General features: G+C 40.3%; 1 protein-coding gene across 2 annotated transcripts in view; it reads right to left on the reverse strand.

Moving 5' to 3' along the window:
- Positions 1–22806, reverse strand: part of LOC124612154 (vacuolar protein sorting-associated protein 4) — a 175819-nt gene that overhangs the window by 43571 nt on the left and 109442 nt on the right. For both annotated transcript variants that reach the window (XM_047140305.1, XM_047140304.1), the window contains exon 7: positions 203–416. In XM_047140305.1, coding sequence (XP_046996261.1) covers positions 203–416 — 214 coding nt within the window. The remainder of the gene's footprint in view (positions 1–202; positions 417–22806) is intronic.

Here is a 22806-nt window from a genome sequence, read left to right on the forward strand (position 1 = left end):
TTCCTTTGCATGACTTTTACGTTTTCCTAATTCTTATTCTTCTTTTTTACCCCCCCCCCCCCCCCCCCCTACGCGCACACACACACAAATTATGACTATGAATTTTCCAGCATAAATATAGCAAGCAAGCAAGCAAACACACACACACACACACACACACACACACACACACACACACACACATCAGTATCATAATACATACCCCTCAGTTTTGTTTGCGAGTACTTTGAAGTCTTCCTCTGTGAGTGTGTGTGATGTATTTCCTAAATGTAGTTTGAAGATTGTTAGTCTAGCATGTTCTTCTGGAAGAGGAATATATATTCGCTTCTCAAATCTTCTGCGGATGGCAGAATCCAAAACCCATGGAATATTTGTGGCACCCAGAACCAATATTCCATCATTATCATTACCCACTCCTGCAAAAATGATAAATTTGAAGCATAAAGCACTCAGCAATGTAGCATTACAGGTACAAATACAAAAGATAATGCAGTTGATCCTGCTTCAACTAAACTGTTTCAGGTACACGTAAAATGGGTAGTAATGCAATCGCACCATTGTCATCCGACAGCTAGAGACCTATTACTCACGAAGGAATAAGCCGCCAGTTGAGCCACAACGGGCTACCTGTCTCATTTAATCCCATTTTTTTGTATTTATACTTTTCTTTTGATTCACTTGTTATCAGAGCTGTTTATAAAAGTTTAAACTGGTTTCCCTATACCATCCAACTAGGAGAAAGAAGGAAGAAGTCACTCAGAACAAAAATTCATAAATGTCTGGAGGATGTGGTGGAGGTAGGGCTGCTCTGGCTTCATAAACAACAGACAGTACACTAAAAATCTCCATGCTTAATAGAAAACTGTAGAACAAGGACAGACAATCACTTACTTCAGATGAATGGTGTTAGGGCAGAGGCACACTTAATAGGTGATACACATTCTAAATGTGTCATCCACCTATCAAATACTGCCAAAAAAATCCTAATTTTTGTTTACCACTTTCACTGCCATGAGGACACTGGTAACCTCAGAGGTGGTTTTCTCACAGACCATGAGGGTGCCGGCTACCTCAGCTTCAGTTGCATTCAATCGACTCTGGAACAGGCTGGCCTTGCAAGAAACCCACATCTGCCTTTTCTGTGGCCTTCTGGAGTAACATTGTAATAGTATGTGCAGTGGCTGCTGGTTACAGATTCATTTACTTGTGAAACCCTGCCCTCCATGTGACATGGTTTTGATACATTGTTTTCATAGTTTAATTTTAATTTTTTAGAAATAGTCTTGCATAACCACATGGCAGAGTGATCGTAAGTGTTGGAATAAGAAACTGAAGAATATCTGAGGTAGCCATTTGGCACATTACAAATTATTCTGTAATCACTTGCTAAACACCAAGTATATTTTGACAGTATTACTTTGCTCTCTTTGTCCAGAAAATGGTGCATCTAATGGTAGGTCAGGGACGAAGTGTGGTGGAGATACAAGCCTCGGACGCTCTACTGGTAATCAGACACGGAAAGATAAGTCTGATATCTTGAAAGAGGAAGAGCTGTTAAAAATTCTCAATGTTCATGATGGTAAGTTATCTGATGTTTGTGACTTTTGTGACAACAACGATGACGATGATGATGATGACGACGACTACGCACTCAACGAAACTTCCTCACCCAAGCAACAATTGGTGTCTGAGAATGCAAGTGACGAGGAATTAGAAGAAGATAATAAACCATCCATTACACAACCTATTTATCCTCAATTTCTAGAAGGAAGTGAAAATGAAAACTGGGCTGAAGTGGGCTGTAGCACACTGAGGAACATACAATTCAAAAGTATGGAAACCTTTGAATATAATGACCCACATTACCCCAAGAATCGGAGGGATCTGAAACCTACACAAGTCTTCAGAACTTTCACTGGGGACAATATTGTAGTGTTAATTGTTACTGAAACAAACAGAAATGCTGTACAATTCTTGTCTACTGCTCAGACCCATGGTAAAGCAAGGGCTACAGCTTGGAAGGAGACAAATGCTTGTGAGATGTACCAATTCTTTAGCGTGATTATGTACAAGGGGCTAGTTCATGCCCCACACATTACCAACTATTGGAGTACAAGTGTTCCTTACAGGGACAACCCAGTCGCTAGAACTACATATCGTAATTGATTTCAACTGTGGTTGAGGTTCGTCGATTTCGAGGACAACGCAACTGCAGATAAAACTGATTGTATATTCAAGACCTGAAAACTTCTTGACATGATCCAGAGTAAATTTTTCTCGCAATATGAACCGGGATAGATGCTAACAGTGGATGAGTCGACGGCACCCTTTCGTGGATGATTTACAGGGCTATTACAAATGATTGAAGCAATTTCATAAATTCACTGTAGCTCCATTCATTGACATATGGTCACGACACACTACAGATACGTAGAAAAACTCAAAGTTTTGTTCGGCTGAAGCCGCACTTCAGGTTTCTGCCGCCAGAGCGCTCGAGAGCGCAGTGAGACAAAATGGCGACAGGAGCCGAGAAAGCGTATGTCGTGCTTGAAATGCACTCACATCAGTCAGTCATAACAGTGCAACGACACTTCAGGACGAAGTTCAACAAAGATCCACCAACTGCTAACTCCATTCGGCGATGGCAGGCGCAGTTTAAAGCTTCTGGATGCCTCTGTAAGGGGAAATCAACGGGTCGGCCTGCAGTGAGCGAAGAAACGGTTGAACGCGTTCGGGCAAGTTTCACGCGTAGCCTGCGGAAGTCGACGAATAAAGCAAGCAGGGAGCTAAACGTACCACAGCCGACGGTTTGGAAAATCTTACAGAAAAGGCTAAAGCAGAAGCCTTACCGTTTACATTTGCTACAAGCCCTGACACCCGATGACAAAGTCAAACGCTTTGAATTTTCGGCGCGGTTGCAACAGACATGGAAGAGGATGCGTTCCGTGCGAAACTTATTTTCAGTGATGAAGCAACATTTTTTCTTAATGGTGAAGTGAACAGACACAATGTGCGAATCTGGGCGGTAGAGAATCCTCACGCATTCGTGCAGCAAATTCGCGATTCACCAAAAGTTAACGTGTTTTGTGCAATCTCACGGTTTAAATTTTACAGCCCCTTTTTATTCTGCGAAAAAAACGTTACAGGACACGTGTATCTGGAGATGCTGGAAAATTGGCTCATGCCACAACTGGAGACCGACAGCGCCGACTTCATCTTTCAACAGGATGGTGCTCCACCGCACTTCCATCATGATGTTCGGCATTTCTTAAACAGGAGATTGGAAAACCGATGGATTGGTCGTGGTGGAGATCATGAACAGCAATTCATGTTATGGCCTCCACGCTCTCCCGACTTAACCCCATGCGATTTCTTTCTGTGGGGTTACGTGAAAGATTCAGTGTTTAAACCTCCTCTACCAAGAAACGTGCCAGAACTGCGAGCTCGCATCAACGATGCTTTCGAACTCATTGATGGGGACATGACATGCTGCGCCGAGTGTGGGAGGAACTTGATTATCGGCTTGATGTTTGCCGAATCACTAAAGGGGCACATATCGAACATTTGTGAATGCCTAAAAAAAACTTTTTGAGTTTTTGTATGTGTGTGCAAAGCATTGTGAAAATATCTCAAATAATAAAGTTATTGTAGAGCTGTGAAAGCGCTTCAATCATTTGTAATAACCCTGTATTTCGTCAGTACATCCCCAGCAAGACCCACAGATACGGAATCAAGGTATTCAAAGCTGTAACCAAGCTGGTTCCATGCTGAAAATGATTGTTTGCACTGGACGGGTGTACACTGTCAGTAAAAATCTTGCAAAAAAAGTAGGTTTAGACTTAATGGAAAAAATATGTAGATAAGGGACGCACTATTGTTGCTGACAATTATAAAATGAGCGTGTCATTAGCTAGGCATTTTCCAGATAAATTGCCAACATCATAGGTACCCTGAGAAAAAACAGAAAGCATCTGTCCCCCTACCATCAAGATGTCACAAATAAGAAAAGGCAAACTCATTGGAAGAGAGTCTAATTGAGTAAGAGTAGCAAAACAGCAAGACAAAATAAATGTGGTGTTTCTCACTACTAAGCACGGCATCGAAATGCGAAACACTGGGGAGAAAAGCAAGAAAACTGGCGAGGAAATATTTAACCTGCTGCCATTTTGGATTATAATGCAGCAAAGCAAGGAATCGATGTGTCAGACCAAATGTCAAGATGGAGGAAACAATAAGACGGTACCACAAACCTGCATTTGAAATTATGTTCGACACAGCAGTAGTAAATGCTGACATTTTGTACAAAATATTCCTATAAAGAATTTTAGGCAGGAAATAATAATGAGCCTCTTGAAGAACAACGTTGATACACTCACTCCCAATCAATCTTCTAAAAGTTTCAGGAGCCATACCCTAGTACAGAGCATGCAGAGAGACGAGTGAAATAGAAAAAATCTGGAAGAGGTGCAGAAGTTGTTACTTGGAAGATTTCAAGACATAAGGAAGAACTGAAGTCCAGTAACTTGTAGCAAAGACAACCACAACCCGTAAGAAATGTCATGAATTTGTTTGTATTTCCTGTTTTTCAAAAACACACAAATCGTAATAAAAATAATTTTTGTTCCTATGTTTACATACTGTTTATTACATATACCTAATTAATAACAGTCAATTTGATGTATTTTCATATAATTTATACCCTGTTTCCTTAAAATGTCCTGTAAGACAGTGAGGTAGCCGGCGTTCTCATGGCTGACAATGACAACTTCTTTGAAGCTGGTTTCACTTCTAGGCCATGAGGATGCCGGCTACCTCACAATTTAAGCCCTCCTTTGAATCATTTCGAGCTTTCATACATTCGGGGTGCACTTCACAACATTTTGTACATATTCAATATGTGGTTAAAAATAAATAATTTTTTTTTGGCCTGAGGCGACAACAGCTGCATGGCAGTGAAATTTTTGATGTTTCCATGCTGGAACTGTCATTACTGAAACATAAAATCAGAACCTATGTCAAATTTCATCTTAGTTAAATATATTTAATTTTCATCCTATTACTTTCAGTGCCCGAAAAAAATCTGCATGGCATATTAATGACAGTTGATCAGGTATATTAGACAGCCTGAGTGTGCTTTTTGGGTGCTTTTCCATACTCATTTTGGCAAATGCTTGGCTGATCACCACCCTCCACTTCAGAAAATATGATAATATGCAAAAAAACAAAGTTTACACAATTCAGCAGGTTAACTGATGACTAGGGCGACTAGGACATCTGGTCACAAAGTTAAATGAAGATAAGTTTGCTAAATCAGGAAAACAATTGGGCTCTTACGATGGGATCTATGCTAGGAAAGAGAAGATGATCACTGCTTTAAAACCAGCTTTCCCTGTGAAGCTCATATAACCTGTGTACTTTGTTCTGAATTTAGTTTATTTACTCCACTTCTACGAACCAATATTAGGTCAGGAAGGACAAACCTGTCATGCATACTAAGCATGTAAATGCAAAATTTAGTTTAAATGTCACTTTATATAGCTGGTATGAACATTCAAAACTGTATAGTGCCTTTTGAGTGGACATTTGCGGGAAAAAACCAGTCAGTAGCAAGAAAAACAAAAGGCAACAATCTATACCCGAGTTTCCTCTGCAAAGTTCTCACACACACACACACACACACACACACACACACACACACAGGGAGGGAGGGAGAGGGGGGGGGGGGGGGGGGGGGGAGCTCAGAAAAGAGCGTAAGGGGAGAGAAGATGACAGTAAATATCCTTCACTGGGAGTAGGGGGACCTAAAATGACATTTCCATTTCCATTTTGTCCAGAAAATATTTTTAAAAAACCTCTGTGTTACAATCATACAGCACAGAGATCTCTCTATCTAAGCAAAAGGTATTCTCTTCATATCAGTTTCTGAAGTTATCAAACAGAAAAGGAAGACATACAGAAAAACTGGGGAACAATGTGCGTCAGAAACTATTTAGAATCACAGTCATGTATTTGTCCCAATGCAATAGCTGATGTGTGGGCAGATGAATTACCCTGCTACAAAATAACATTTATGCACACTAATCTTTGTTACTTCTAATTCAACTCACCAAGTGAGTGGGCCAATATCTTTACGTAATAAGAGCCAGTTATTAAATTATCCTTTTCCAAATAGTTGAGTGTACTGAAAACTGTAATCCTAAAAATAATTGCCATAATTTTTCCTGCCAATAAAATGATTTTTTAAAATTTTTCAGTGCACTTTAGCATCTATAAACAAATGTAAACTATTATTCTTTTCCACATAAAACTTAATTTTATTTGTAAACTGTGTGGAAGAGAACTTGCTTGACTGCAGAGTATTCCATCCACCCCATTTTTGTTCTACAGCTCATGCTTCACCACCATTATATTTTTGAAAATTTGTCCCAAAGTAGAGCTCCTGCAAAAGTACACATAACAAGGCATGCTCCCAAAGCAACAAGTCAATTCTCCACTTTCACTGTCTGATCTGATACTACTGCTGAATTCACTGTTTGCTATTAGCACACGACAGGATCCTGTAAAATTATGTTGACCGTTCTATTTTTCTTCCTCGCTTCTTGGTGGTGCATAAGAGAAATATCTCACCAGACAAACTGTACTTCATTGTGCTTCTCAGTGATTCTCTTACACTGGACGCAGTTTTTGATGTGCGTGCATGAAAACCTGTTACTCCAAAAACGTGTACCGGCAGAGCTATCTCAGTGACAAACTGTCAAAGATATGGCTTCATGATTGACAAGACACTTCACATCTGGCTAGTATCAAAATTTTATTTTTTTGTAAATAAAGATCTGCCTCTTGTTTACTGAAAATACTGTGACTGTATGCCTAGAATGGCAAATAGTGTCAACTTTTAGATTCTTACAAAACAAATGTTACCATGAAGAGCTGCCAAGCACTGTAGTATTGTCATGATAAGATAACTGACACTTCCCCACTAACCATCTGGTGTCAAGGATTTCTGGTCAGTTACCTAAGAGATAGCCTCCATTAACTTTCCAGATATTCTTAGTTAATTCCATGCACATTAGCATGTTGCAACAACACAGAAAATACCACCAGATAAGACATAACCAATATTTTGTACAGTCTCCTCCCCCTCCTATACAAAATTGAGTGAAATACCATTCTGAAACTAATGGAACAGTTGGATTCATCTCACTTGTTGTTGGTCATCACATTACGTTTCTTTTGATTGACATGAAGTAAGTTTTCCCTCATAGCAGTCAATTGTGGTTAACGTTTGCAGATATTTTAGTAGCTTTGTATCCCTAATTCACATTGTTTGTTTTAACTGACCTCTAACAACATCCTTTTCACTTTTATTTTACTTTTTTGATTAAGTACACAAACATTTATAGAGCTGTTGTAGTATGCAAACTCAATCTGCCAGTTTACTATCTGGAGGGCAAGGCTGATTTTAACTAATTTTAAGACACTCTACTAAAATGACTTCTTGTCACCTTCAATCTTAAAATAATAGGAACTTCGTGATGCGAAAGTTCTTAAGTACTCCTTTCGAGAAAAGCCACAAACTAATCAACCAGAATCACACAGACTGTCAGTTTAGTTTGTTAAGTCTATAAACTGTGTATTTGCTACTTATACTCCTCAGTCCTCATAAAGGTGACTGCACCTTTCTTGACCACAAGAAAATCAGTTTAACTCTTAACATTAATCCTGTTCCTGAAATCTTAAAAATAAATGGAGCTTACAAATTAGTACGTACTGTAGTAATTTGAGAGCACATTTCCTTTATATCTACATAATTACTACTACGAACTGAAAATATCAAAGTTAATAAATATTCTGTGTAATTAAATTCAATATGCAGCTCTAGGGACTGCCCCCCTGTTCATTTCTTGTGACTGCTGCTTCTGTACTCATTTCCCCAGACAGATACTTAAATTTTATTTCTCGCCAGTGTATCTGCAACTGTACACAGTGTACGATATTAAATCCACCTGTAAGTAATCAAATTCCATTCAGTATTAAGCAGTATCTGTATGCTCTGAAATTTAAAGCTGATTGTACTTTCTAGGTAAATTAATCATGACAGAAAATTTTCCTTTGCTTACATAATGCTACTGTGCTTCACAATAGCTATCAAACAACATTACAATCACACGAAAACAGGAAAAGAACTAAAACAGTGTGTTTCACAAATGTCAAACTATTTGAAATGTAGGGGAAGTCGCAGATATACCACCAGAAGGTACTGCCAGACACTGTCATCAGTCTAGAAAGATTATGCAGCAGAGAGAGTACTGCAGCAATTCTTATTGAATCAGCATAATACATGGAGAATCATCCCATAACATACACCTGACTTCCAATTAATACCACTCAATATGTATGAGTCCTTCAGAACACCTCTCAAAGTGCATCTTTACAAGATACAATGTCACCAGGTCATACTGATTTATCCTGTACAACAAATTGATCGTAAACAATACCCTGATCGCTATGACTGTAAGTGACAGATTTGATGTTTGTTGGGTATGATTCATATACGAGATCAATTTTCATTTGGTAATTTTAGGTTATCAATAGCCTGCATTTGTGCTGAGCACGGATACTAAGTTCTCCAAATTCACCACACTTTAGACTGCAGAACACAGTAAATGCAACATTTGTCATTTTTCCATACAAGGAGTGGGCACTAATGAAAGGTACTGGGTAAATGTGATTTGAGACTTTCTCGGCGTATTCCATTCGTGAAATCTTCTCGGGTGATCAGCCGAGTAAAGGCGTCGTCTTCTCGCAACGTTTCGAAGGGTTTCGTACCCATCATCTTCAAGCGAAGATGATGGGTACGAAACCCTTCGAAACGTTGCGAGAAGACGACGCCTTTACTCGGCCGATCACCCGAGAAGATTTCACGAAAGGTACTGGGTAGTTATAATCAAAGGGAACCTAAACACACAGGTACAGTGTGGGCTGTAAGTACTGTATCACAGCAAAACATGGTAGATACCTTAATGCAAGAATGTGAAACTGATTTACACTGGTGCAAATCTGGCACTGTGTATGCAAGAAGGACATACAGAAATGTTTCCATATGTAATGGATTAAGAACAGGACGTGGGCAAAAAAGATCAAAGAAGTGAGAAAGGAACAATGTTGATTTTTATTATTAAAAGCTTTTTACACAATTTGTTCAACATGAGCACTGGAGACTATGAAATGCCGCATCCGTAACATGACCTGTTCAATGATTCCTCTGAGAAATGTGTTCCTGTTATTGGCCTTCAGGCCAGATAAAGACCAAAGTCCTTGGTAAATTCTTTCTCTTATACATCCCCATAGCTTAAAGTCACATGGATTCAAATCATGTGATCTTGTAGGCCATGCATCTGAAAACCTGTGGTGATAACATGTTCATGGAAGGCTGCATTAAGCACATCTTTCACTGCATGAGTAACATGAGCTGTTGCTCCATCTTGCGTCAGAACAGTGGTTTCCACACAGTTGTGCTTTTCCAAAGCAGGAATCACATGCTGTACACAGTAACATACAGCGAGTGCAACAGCTCTTCGAGCACAACAAGCAGTTTAACAGTATCCCAAATTCGGCAGTTCTGTATATTCACTGCACCTGATAGTGTAAAATGTGCCTTGTCACTCCACAGAATATTTCCCGGACATACCATTATCTTTGAACCGTGCCCTTCTATCCGTGTCGGAATGCAAGAGTGCTAAAAGGAATCTGTTAAACTTCGGTTACACAATAAATTAGTCAAATCTAAAGGCCATAAATTCAACTAAATACCTAGGAAATACAATTACGAAAAACTTAAATTGGAACACACAGAAAATGTTGTAGGGAAGGTTAACCAAAGACTGCGTTTTATTGGCAGGACACATATAAAATGTAACAGATCTACTAAGGAGACTGCCTACACTATGCATGTTCGTCCTCTTTTAGAATACTGGGGCGCGGTGTGGGATCCTTACCAGATAGGACTGGTGGAATACATCAAGAAAGTTCAAAGAAGGGCAGCACATTTTGTATCATCGCGAAACATGGGCGAGAATGTCACTGAAATGATACAGAATTTGGGCCGGACATCATTAAAAGAAAGGCGTTTTTCGTTGTGACAGAATCTTCTCACAAAATTCCAATCGCCCATTTCTCCTCCAAATGTGAAAATATTTTATTGACACCGACCTACATAGGGAGAAATGATCATAAAATAAGTGAAATCAGAGCTCGTACGGAAAAACATAGGTGTTCATTTTTTTCGTGCGCTATACAAGATTGGAATAATAGATAATTGTGAAGGTGGTTTGATGAAACCTCTGCCGGGCACTTAAATGTGAATTGCAGAGTATCCATTTAGATGTAGATCATAAGGTTTCCGTCTGGATCTTGGATGAATAAAAGTGTAAAATACACCACAAAACTTTCCATACTATTGACCTTGGGATAGACAATTCTCGCGACATTGCATGAGCACTATCACTACCCAGGGCATGTGCAGCATGGTCACTTACAGCAACAGCAACCTCATCAATAACTTCCACTGGCATATGATGCTTTCCTCTTTCAAGTGCCACACCAGGATCATGCATGTTTACAAATTTCATCACCACCACCACCACCACCACCACCACCACATTTAAACCATTTGATGACATCGCGCTTCTCCTCAAACCTTTCAGTTGGTGATACTCTCTCAGTGCGGCACTGTAATTGCTGCCGTAAGACAGTTTCACAAACTGCGCACACCCTCTCTTCTAGACAGCCATATTGTTCACTCACATTATGGCTTGTCAAATGACAGTGTGTACGTCATACAAACAAAACAGTATGCAGCATCGCATTTGCCACAATTGGAACAAATTTTTGTCCAGCATAAATTGGTTCCACATTAACATATCTACCAAGTTTCGCTACCATACGATAATTACAGCCCATACTGGACCTCTGTGAGTAGCTACACTTTAACTATAACCAGGTGGTATATAATAGTTTTGTTACAATTTATACTATTTAAGTATTCAAACTTAATACTGTCCAATTTGTTTTCACTATTCTCAGTGAATCTGTGATAACTGAGTCATTGGTTTAAACTGTGGTACAGTTAGTGGAACAACATATATGAGCCTCCCAAAGCACGACTTCAATCCTTGCGACTAATGTTTTGAGGCATATGGAAAAATCATGTGTTTTATAACATACCTGCAAACTGGGAACTCTTAATCAGCCAGATATGCAAGCCAGATTCTATTGCATAATTCAGTGGGTGACATCCGATTTCATTGCTCACTTGCACCAACTTATGCTGTATTGAATGGATATTTTGAATTGTTTACCAATTGAATATGATTCGTAGATTGGATTGGGGTATAAAGTAAAGTCATTCAAGGCCATGCCAACTATCTCAGATTTTTATGAACTTTACTTATTCTTTCTGTGTATGGAGATAGTAACCATATCAGATTTTAGTATTTTGTCTCTATCCATATCCATTTCATTCCATGGTACTTCAAAGCTTGGAGAGTTTTGTCATTTTTGGTTGGTTGGTTGGTTGGTTTGAGGAAGGAGACCAGACAGCGAGGTCATCGGTCTCATCGGATTAGGGAAGGACGGGGAAGGAAGTCGGCCGTGCCCTTTGAAAGGAACCATCCCGGCATTTGCCTGGAGCGATTTAGGGAAATCACAGAAAACCTAAATCAGGATGGCCGGACGCGGGATTGAACCGTCGTCCTCCCGAATGCGAGTCCAGTGTCTAACCACTGCGCCACCTCGCTCGGTGTCATTTTTTATCATTGTGATGGCACACAAGTACATTTGCTAATATTCTGAAAATTACTTACAGTTTTTGTGTTAATCATCTAAACAATCTGAAATTTGGAGGTTGTATACACTATAGCACAAGGATGATAAAATATCATAAAAGGAGAAAGGTAAATCTTTTTTTCCAAAATAATTTACAATGCATAGCTATCCCTTGGGAAAATAAAATTAATGGGGTTTTTGTTCCTTTCTCATTTTAAGTTTTTGTAACAAATAATAGCAGATGGATTAGAAAATTTAAAAAAAAAAAAAAAAGAGAAAGGGATACGGTCATGTTAGATATATTGGGAACTAGTGATGCTCAGTAGGAGGAGGAATAGGGCTTCTAGTCGGGTGAATACGGGGTTACAAATACAAAATTAAATAGGTGTATGTAGGAGCGGCTTTAATAATAAATACACTATGTGATCAAAAGTATCCAGACACTTGGCTGAAAATGACAAGTTCATGGCGCCCTCCATCAGTAATGCTGGAATTCAATATGGTTTTGACCCGCCATTAGCCTTGATGACAGTTTCCACTCTCGCAGGCATACGTTCAATAAGGTGCTGGAAGGTTTCTTGGGGAATGGCAGCCCGTTCTACACGAAGTGCTGCACTGAGGAGAGGTATTAATGTCGGTCGGTGAGGCCTGCCACGAAGTCGGCATTCCAAAACATCCCAAAGGTGTTCTATAGGATTCAGGTCAGGACTCAATGCAGGCCTCTCCATTACAGGGATGTTGTTGTCATGTAACCACTCTGCCACAGGCCGTGCATTATCAACAGGTGCTCAATCGTGCTGGAAGATGCAATCGCCATCCCGAATTGCTTTTCAATAGTGGGAAGCAAGAAGGCGCTTAAAGCATCAATGTAGGCTTCTGTTGTGATAGTGCCCCAAAAAAACAACAAGGGATGCACTCCTCCGCGAAAAATACGAGCACACCATAACACCACCACCTCTCGATTTTACTTTTGGCACTACACACACTGGCAGATGACGGTCACCGGGCATTCGCCATACCCACACCCTGCCATCAGATCGCCACATTGTGTACCCTGATTCATCACTCCAAACGATGTTTTGCCACTGTTCAATCATCCAATGTTTATACTCCTAACACCAAGCAAGGTGTCGTGTGGCATTTACCGGCGTGATGTGTGGCTTTTGCGCAGTCGCTCGACCCTGAAATCCAAGTTTTCTCACCTCCTGCCTAACTGTCATAGTACTTGCACTGGATCCTATTGCAGTTTGGAATTCCTGTGTGATGGTATGAATAGATGTCTGTCTATTACACATTACCACCCTCTTCAACTGTCGGCGGTCTCTGTCAGTCAACAGACGAGGTCGGCCTTGTGCTGTACGTGCCACTTCACGTTTCCACTTTCTCTATCACATTGGAAACAGTGGATCTATGGATGTTTAAGAATGTGGAAATCTCACATACAGACGTATGACAAGTGACACCCAATCACCTGACCACGTTCGAAGTTCGTGAGTTCCAGGGAGCACCCCACTCTGCTCTCTCATGATGTCTACTGACTACTGAGGTCACTGATATGGAGTACCTGGCAGTAGGTGGCAGCACAATGCACCTAATATGAAAAACGTATGTTTTTGGGGGTGTCCAGATACTTTTGATCGTAAGAAAATAGCAATGTGGGTAAGCTATTACAAACAGCATAGTGAACACATTATCATAGCCAAGATGGACATGAAGCCCACACCCACCACAGCAGTATAAGTTTACACGCAAACTAACTACACAGATGGAGAAGAGACTGAAGAAATTTATGATGACATGAAATTTAGTAGTGATGGGGAACTGGCATTCGATAGTAGGGAAAAGAAGAGAAGGAAAAATAGTAGGTGAATATGGATTGAGGGAAAGGAATGAAAGAAGAAACCGTCCAGTAGAATTTTGCACAGAGCATAATTTAATCATTGCTAACACTTGGTTTAAGAAAGATGACAGAAGGTTACATATGTGGAAGATACCTGGAGATACTGGCAATTTGGGAACCAGACTTTAAATCTTAAGACATTTGCATGGGGAGATGTGGACTCCGACCATAATTTATTGGTTATGAACTGCAGATCAAAACTGAAGACATTGGAAAATGGTAGGAACTTATGGAGATGTGACCTGGATAACTTTAAAGAACCAGCGGCTTTTGAGAGTTTCAGAGGGAGCATTAGGCAACAGCTGACTAGAACAGGGGAAAGAAATACAGTAGAAGATGAATGGTTAGCTTTAAGAGATGAAATAGTGAAGGTAGCAGAGGATCAAATAGATAAAAGGACAATTCCTAGTAGAAGTCCTGGGATTACACACGAGGTATTGAATTTAACTAATGAAGGAGAAAATTCAAAAATGCAACAAATGAAGTAGGTGAAGGAGAACACAAATGTTTTAAAAAAGGAGATTGACAGGGAGTGCAGGAATGGCTACAGTATAAATGTATCAATTTGGAAGCATATTTCACTAGAGGAAAGATAGATACTGTCTACAGGAAAATTAATGATGCATTTGGGGAAAGAGGAGCAGCTGTACGCATATCAAGAGCTCAGACGGAAAACCATTCCTACGCAAGGAAAGGACAGTTGAAAGGTGGAAAGAGTATACAAAGGGTCTATACATGGGCTACGAACTAGAAGGCAATATTACAGGAAGATAAGTGGACGTAGATGAAGATGAGAGGGAGCCAAGATCCTGCAAGTAGAATTTTACAGAGCTCTGGAAAATCTAAGCCAAAACAAGACCGTCAGAGTAGACAACATTCTGTCAGAAATACTAATAGCCTTAGGAAAGCCAGCATGGCAAAACTATTCCACCTGATGTACAAGATATATGAGATGAGCGAAATACCCCCAAACTTCAAGAAGAATGCAGTAATTCCAATTCCAAAGGAAGTAGATGCTGACAGGTGTGAACATTACCAAACTATCAATTTAGTAACTCATTGTTGCACAATACTAACGACACAAATGAATGAAAAACTGGCAGAAGCCATCCTCAGGGATGATTGGCTTAGATTCTGCAGAAATGTAGGTACATGGGAGGCAACACTAACCATATGAGTCATTTTAGAGGACAGGCTAAGGAAAGGCTGACCTACATTTCTAGAATTTGTAATCTTAGAGAAAGCTTTTCGCAGTGTTGACTGGAGTACTACCTTTTAAATTCTGAAGGTGGCAGAGGTAAAATACAGGTTTGAAAGGCTATTTAAAACTTGTACAGAAACAAGACAGCAGTTATATGAGTCTTGGGGGAGGGGTACTGTGTAGTAACATCATGTTCTGTTGTATTTAGTTAAGCCATTATCTCAGTTACTCAATCTGTACATTGAGCAAGCAGTAATGGAAACCAAAGAAAAATTTGGAGAAGGAATTAAAGTTCAAGGAGAAAAAATAAAAACACTGTAACTCTGTTAAAGATACAAAAGGAATTGGTAGAGCAGTTGAATAGAAAGAACAGTTTCTCAAAAGGAGGATAAAAAATGAACATCAATAAAAGTGAAACAAGGATAATGGAATGCAGCTGAACTAAATCAGTTGATGCTAAGGGAATTAGCTTAGAAAATGAGACACTGAAAGTAGTGTATGAGTTTTCCTATTTCGGCAGTAAAATAACTAATGATGGCTGAAATATAGAGGATACAAAATGTAGACTAGCAATGGAAAGAAAAGCATTTCTGAAGGAGAGAAATTTGTTAACATCAAATATAGATTTAAGCATTAGGAAGTGTTTTCTGAAGGCATTTATTTGGATGTGGTTCATGGTGTGGGTTCCTGTTGTCATGTCCTAGTTCATGAACCACGGGCAACCTATGAGTGGCCAAGTAAGTGGTCCCGACAGTCGGGATACCAGTTACTTTGGAATAAGGCTAGGCATCTCGGACATATTCTGAGTCGTGGTCACCTTTGTGCTCATGTGGCAAAGACTACCAAATCCACCGGTTAGTCCCTCAACCGTTAGGGGTAAAACTCAATGGGACTCGGGGCAAGTATGGCTAGCAACCTGCTTCCCTGGTACTTTAAATATGATGCTGGCAACAATCAGAGCAAAATGCCTCGGACCTTTGGAGGTGACGGAGTCCCACCTCTAACTGACAAACCAGGGACTCCTAAGATACGACTTTGCACACAAATGGTAATGAGATGGGGAGCTATTAATATCAAAGGGGCTACTCTGGGAAGAAGGCAGAGCTGGCAGAGGCTGCAAGTAAGATGGGGCTGGACGTTTTAGCTGTTAGTGACATTCAGGTAAGGAATGAGAAAGAAGAGGAAGTGGGAGAACACAAGGTCTTCCTGTCAGGAGTCAAAGCAGGAATAGCACAATGGGGTGCAGGGCTTTACATCACGGAAGAACTGGAACCCAGCGTAGTTGCAATAAGGTATGTAAACGAACGACTGATGTGGATAGATTTGACAGTGTCTAGCAAGAAAATTAGGATTGTGTCAGTATATTCACATTGTGAAGGGACAGATCAAGATAAGATGGATAGTTTTTATGATGCACTCAGTGATGTAGTTGTTAGAGTAAAGGACAAGGACAGTGTTCTGCTCATGGGTGATTTTAATGCCAGGATTGGAAATCGAACAGAAGCGTATGAAAAGGTTATGGGTAAATTTGGAGAGGATATGGAGGCCAACAGGAACGGGAAACAACTCTTGGATTTCTGTGCCAGTATGGGCTTAGTCCTCCCCCCAGGAACCATGGACCTTGCCGTTGGTGGGGAGGCTTGCGTGCCTCAGCTATACAGATAGCCGTACCGTAGGTGCAACCACAACGGAGGGGTATCTGTTGAGAGGCCAGACAAACGTGTGGTTCCTGAAGAGGGGCAGCAGCCTTTTCAGTAGTTGCAAGGGCAACAGTCTGGATGATTGACTGATCTGGCCTTGTAACAATAACCAAAACGGCGTTGCTGTGCTGGTACTGCGAACGGCTGAAAGCAAGGGGAAACTACGGCCGTAATTTTTCCCGAGGGCATGCAGCTTTACTGTATGATTAAATGATGATGGCGTCCTCTTGGGTAAAATATTCCGGAGGTAAAATAGTCCCCCATTCGGATCTCCAGGCGGGGACTACTCAAGAGGACGTCGTTATCAGGAGAAAGAAAACTTGCGTTCTACGGATCGGAGCGTGGAATGTCAGATCACTTAATCGGGCAGGTAGGTTAGAAAATTTAAAAAGGGAAATGGATAGGTTAAAGTTAGATATAGTGGGAATTAGTGAAGTTCGGTGGCAGGAGGAACAAGACTTCTGGTCAGGTGACTACAGGGTTATAAACACAAAATCAAATAGGAGTAATGCAGGAGTAGGTTTAATAATGAATAGGAAAATAGGATTGCGGGTAAGCTACTACAAACAGCATAGTGAACGCATTATTGTGGCCAAGATAGACACAAAGCCCATGCCTACTACAGTAGTACAAGTTTATATGCCAACTAGCTCTGCAGATGATGCAGAAATTGATGAAATGTATGACGAGATAAAAGAAATTATTCAGATACTGAAGGGTAACGAAAATTTAATAGTCATGGGTGACTGGAATTCGAGAGTAGGAAAAGGGAGAGAAGGAAACGTAGTGGGTGAATATGGATTGGGGGGAGAAATGAAAGAGGAAGCCGTCTGGTAGAATTTTGCACAGAGCATAACTTAATCATAGCTAACACTTGGTTCAAGAATCATAAAAGAAGGTTGTATACATGGAAGAATCCTGGAGATACTAAAAGGTATCAGATATATTATATAATGGTAATACAGAGATTTAGGAACCAGGTTTTAAATTGTAAGACATTTCCAGGGGCAGATGTAGACTCTGACCACAATCTATTGGTTATGACCTGAGGATTAAAACTGAAGAAACTGCAAAAAGGTGGGAATTTAAGGAGATGGGACCTGGATAAACTGAAAGAACCAGAGGTTGTAGAGAGTTTGAGAGAGAGCATAAGGGAACAATTGACAGGAATGGGGGAAAGAAATACAGTAGAAGAAGAATGGGTAGCTTTGAGGGATGAAGTAGTGAAGGCAGCAGAGGATCAAGTAGGTAAAAAGACGAGGGCCAGTAGAAATCCTTGGGTAACAGAAGAAATATTGAATTTAATTGATGAAAGGAGAAAATGTAAAAATGCAGTAAATGAAGCAGGCAAAAAGGAATACAAACGTCTCAAAAATGAGATCGACAGGAAGTGCAAAATGGCTAAGCAGGGATGGCTAGAGGACAAATGTAATGATGTAGAGGCTTATCTCACTAGAGGTAAGATAGATACTGCCTACAGGAAAATTAGAGAGACCTCTGGAGATAAGAGAACCACTTGTATGAACATCAAGAGCTCTGATGGAAACCCAGTTCCAAGCAAAGAAGGGAAAGCAGAAAGGTGGAAGGAGTATAAAGAGGGTCTATACAAGGGCGATGTACTTGAGGACAATATTATGGAAATGGAAGAGGATGTAGATGAAGATGAAATGGGAGATACGATACTGCGTGAAGAGTTTGACAGAGCACTGAAAGACCTGAGTCGAAACAAGGCCCCCGGAGTAGACAACATTCCATTGTAACTACTGACGGCCTTGGGAGAGCCAGTCCTGACAAAACTCTACCATCTGGTGAGCAAGATGTATGAAACAGGCGAAATACCCTCAGACTTCAAGAAGAATATAATAATTCCAATCCCAAAGAAAGCAGGTGTTGACAGATGTGAAAATTACCAAACTATCAGTTTAATAAGTCACAGCTGCAAAATACTAACGCGAATTCTTTACAGATGAATGAAAAAACTAGTAGAAGCCGACCTCGGGGAAGATCAGTTTGGATTCCGTACAAATACTGGAACATGTAAGGCAATACTGACCCTAAGACTTATCTTAAAAGAAAGATTAAGGAAAGGCAAACCTACGTTTCTAGCATTTGTAGACTTAGAGAAAGCTTTTGACAATGTTGACTGGAATACTCTCTTTCAAATTCTGAAGGTGGCAGGGGTAAAATACAGGGAGCGAAAGGCTATTTACAGTTTGTACAGAAAGCAGATGGCAGTTATAAGAGTCGAGGGGCATGAAAGGGAAGCAGTGGTTGGGAAGGGAGTGAGACAGGGTTGTAGCCTCTCCCCGATGTTATTCAATCTGTATATTGAGCAAGCAGTGAAGGAAACAAAAGATAAATTTGGAGTAGGTATTAAAATCCATGGAGAAGAAATAAAAACTTTGAGGTTCGCCGATGACATTGTAATTCTGTCAGAGACAGCAAAGGACTTGGAAGAGCAGTTGAACGGAATGGATAGCGTCTTGAGAGGAGGATATAAAATGAAAATCAACAAAAGCAAAACGAGGATAATGGAATGTGGTCAAATTAAGTCGGGTGATGCTGAGGGAATTAGATTAGGAAATGAGACACTTAAAGTAGTAAAGGAGTTTTGCTATTTGGGGAGCAAAATAACTGATCATGGTCGAAGTAGAGAGGATATAAAATGTAGACTGGCAATGGCAAAGAAAGCGTTTCTGAAGAAGAGAAATTTGTTAACATAGAGTGTAGATTTAAGTGTCAGGAAGTAATTTCTGAAAGTATTTGTATGGAGTGTAGCCATGTATGGAATTGAAACATGGACGATAAATAGTTTGGACAAGAAGAGAATAGAAGCTTTCGAAATGTGGTGCTACAGAAGAATGCTGAAGATTAGATGGGTAGATCACATAACTAATGAGGAAGTATTGAATAGGATTGGGGAGAAGAGAAGTTTGTGGCACAACTTGACCAGAAGAAGGGATCGGTTGGTAGGACATGTTCTGAGGCATCAATGGATCACCAATTTAGTATTGGAGGGCAGCGTGGAGGGTAAAAATTGTAGAGGGAGACCAAGAGATGAATACACTAAGCAGATTCAGAAGGATGTAGGTTGCAGTAGGTACTGGGAGATGAAGAAGCTTGCACAGGATAGAGTAGCATGGAGAGCTGCATCAAACCAGTCTCAGGACTGAAGACCACAACAACAACAACAACATGGGCTTAGTAATCACAAACTCCTTCTTTAAACATAAGAACATTCACCGGTATACTTGGGAAGGCAGGGGAACCAGATCTGTCATTGACTATATAATAACAGATCAGGAATTCAGGAAGACTGTGAGGAACACACATGTATTCCGGGGATTCTTTGATGACACTGATCATTATTTAATCTGCAGTGAAATTGGTACTGTGCGGCCGAAAGTGCAGGTGGTCAGGTCCATATGTAGGAGGATAAGAGTAGAGAAACTTCAGGATAAGGAAATCAGGCACAAGTACATAACAGTGATCTCACAAAGGTACCAGTTAGTTGAATGTAGTCAATTACAGTCATTGGAAAAGGAATGGACAAGGTACAGGGACACAGTACTAGAAGTGGCTAAAGAATGTCTTGGAACAGTAGTGCGTTAAGGTAGGATGAAGCAAACAGCTTGGTGGAATAACACAGTCAAGGCAGCCTGTAAAAGGAAAAAGAAGGCGTATCAAAAATGGCTACATACTAGAACTCAGGTAGACAGAGAAAGTTATGTTGAAAGAAGAAACAAAGCCAAACAGATAATTGCAGCATCCAAGGAGAAATCTTGGGAAAACTTTGGAAACAGGTTGGAGACTATGGGTCAAGCTGCTGGAAAACCATTCTGGAGTGTAATTAGCATTCTTCGAAAGGGAGGTAAGAAGGAAGTGACAAGTATTTTGGACAGGTCAGGAAAACTGCTGGAGAATCCTGTGGATTCCTTGGGCAGATGGAGGGAATATTTTGAAGAATTGCTCAATGTAGGTGAAAATATGATCAGTAATGTTTCAGAATTCGATGTACAATGGGATAGGAATGATGATGGAAATAGGATCACATTTGAGGAAGTGGAGAAAATGGTCAATAAATTGCAGTGCAATAAAGCAGCTGGGGTGGATGAAATTAAGTCGGAACTCATCAAATACAGTGGAATGTCAGGTCTTAAATGGCTACACAGGATAATTGAAATGGCCTGGGAGTCGGGACATGTTCCATCAGACTGGACAAAAGCAGTAATCACATCAATCTTTAAACAAGGAAACAGAAAAGATTGTAAAACTACAAAGGTATCTCTTTAATCAGCGTTGTGGGTAAAATCTTCTCAGGTATTGTTGAAAGGAAAGTGCGAGTATTAGTTGAGGACAAATTGGATGAAAATCAGTGTGGGTTTAGGCCTCTTAGAGGTTGTCAGGACCAGGTCTTTAGCTTACGGCAAATAATGGAGAAGTGTTATGAGTGGAACAGGGAATTGTATCCATGCTTTATAGATCTAGAAAAGGGATATGACCGGGTTCCTAGGAGGAAGTTATTGTCTGTTCTACGAGATTATGGAATAGGAGGCAAACTTTTGCAAGCAATTAAAGGTCTTTACATGGATAGTCAGGCAGCAGTTAGAGTTGACGGTAAATTGAGTTCATGGTTCAGAGTAGTTTCAGGGGTGAGACAAGGCTGCAACCTGTCTCCACTGTAGTTCATATTATTTATGGATCATACGTTGAAAACAATAGACTGGCTGGGTGAGATTAAGATATGTGAACACAAAATAAGCAGTCTTGCATATGCGGATGACTTAGTTGTGAAGGCAGATTCGATTGAAAGTTTGCAACGTAATATTTCAGAGCTAGATCAGAAATGTAAGGACTATGGTATGAAAATTAGCATCTCCAAAACGAAAGTAATGTCAGTGGGAAAGAGATATAAATGGATTGAGTGCCAAATAGGAGGAACAAAGTTAGAACAGGTGGACGGTTTCAAGTACTTAGGATGCATATTCTCACAGGATGGCAACATAGTGAAAGAACTGGAAGCAAGGTGTAGCAAAGCTAATGCATTGAGTGCTCAGCTACGATCTACTCTCTTCTGCAAGAAGGAAGTCAGTACCAAGACTAAGTTATCTGTGCACCGTTCAATCTTTCGACCAACTTTGTTGTATGGGAGCGAAAGCTGGGTGGATTCAGGTTACCTTATCAATAAGGTTGAGGCTACGGATATGAAAGTAGCTGGGATGATTGCAGGTATTAGTAGAGGGGAACAATGGCAGGAGGGCGTCCAGAATGAGGAAATCAAAGAAAAACTGGGAATGAACTCTGTAGACGTAGCATTCAGGGCGAACAGGCTTAGATGGTGGGGTCATGTTACACGCATGGGAAAAGCAAGGTTACCCAAGAGCCTCATGGGTTCAGCAGTAGAGGGTAGGAGGAGTCGGGGCAGACCAAGGAGAAGGTGCCTAGATTCAGTTAAGAATGATTTTGAAGTAATAGGCTTAACATCAGAAGAGGCACCAATATTCGCACTGAATAGGGGATCATGGAGGAATTTTATAAGAGGGACTATGCTCCAGCCTGAATGCTGAAAGGCATAATCAGTCTTAAATGATGATGATTTATTTGGATTGTAGCCATGTACGGAAGAGAAACATGGACAATAAACAGTTTAGACAAAAAGAGAATACAAGGTTTCAAAATGTGGTGCTACAGAAGAATGTTGAAGATTAGCTGGGTAACTAATGAGGTGGTACTGACTGGAATTGGGGAGACAAGTCATTTGCAGCACAAAGTGAACAAAAGAAAGGATCATTTGGTACGACACATTCTGAGACATTAAGGAATCATTAATTTAGTATTGGAGGGAAGTGTGGGAACTAAAAAAATCATAGATGGAGATCAAGAGATGAATACAGAACCCAGGTCAGAAGAATGAAGGTAGCAGTAGTTATCTGGCAATGGAGAGGCTTGCATGGGACAGGATAGCAAAGAGACCTGCATCACCGGTCTTTGTACAGGGGGTAAAAGAAGAAGAAGAAGAAGAAGAAGAAGAAGAAGGAGGAGGAGGAGGAGGAGGAGGAATAATTTTTAATTCTTTCCTTATAAAAATCTGAAATTCCATGTACCCTGAATCATATGCTTTTGAATTAACCGACATTTTAAGTCATTTAACTGATAAACTAAATAGGCTCAACTGACAT

This window comes from Schistocerca americana, chromosome 1, assembly GCF_021461395.2.
Source record: "Schistocerca americana isolate TAMUIC-IGC-003095 chromosome 1, iqSchAmer2.1, whole genome shotgun sequence".
NCBI lineage: Eukaryota > Metazoa > Arthropoda > Insecta > Orthoptera > Acrididae > Schistocerca > Schistocerca americana.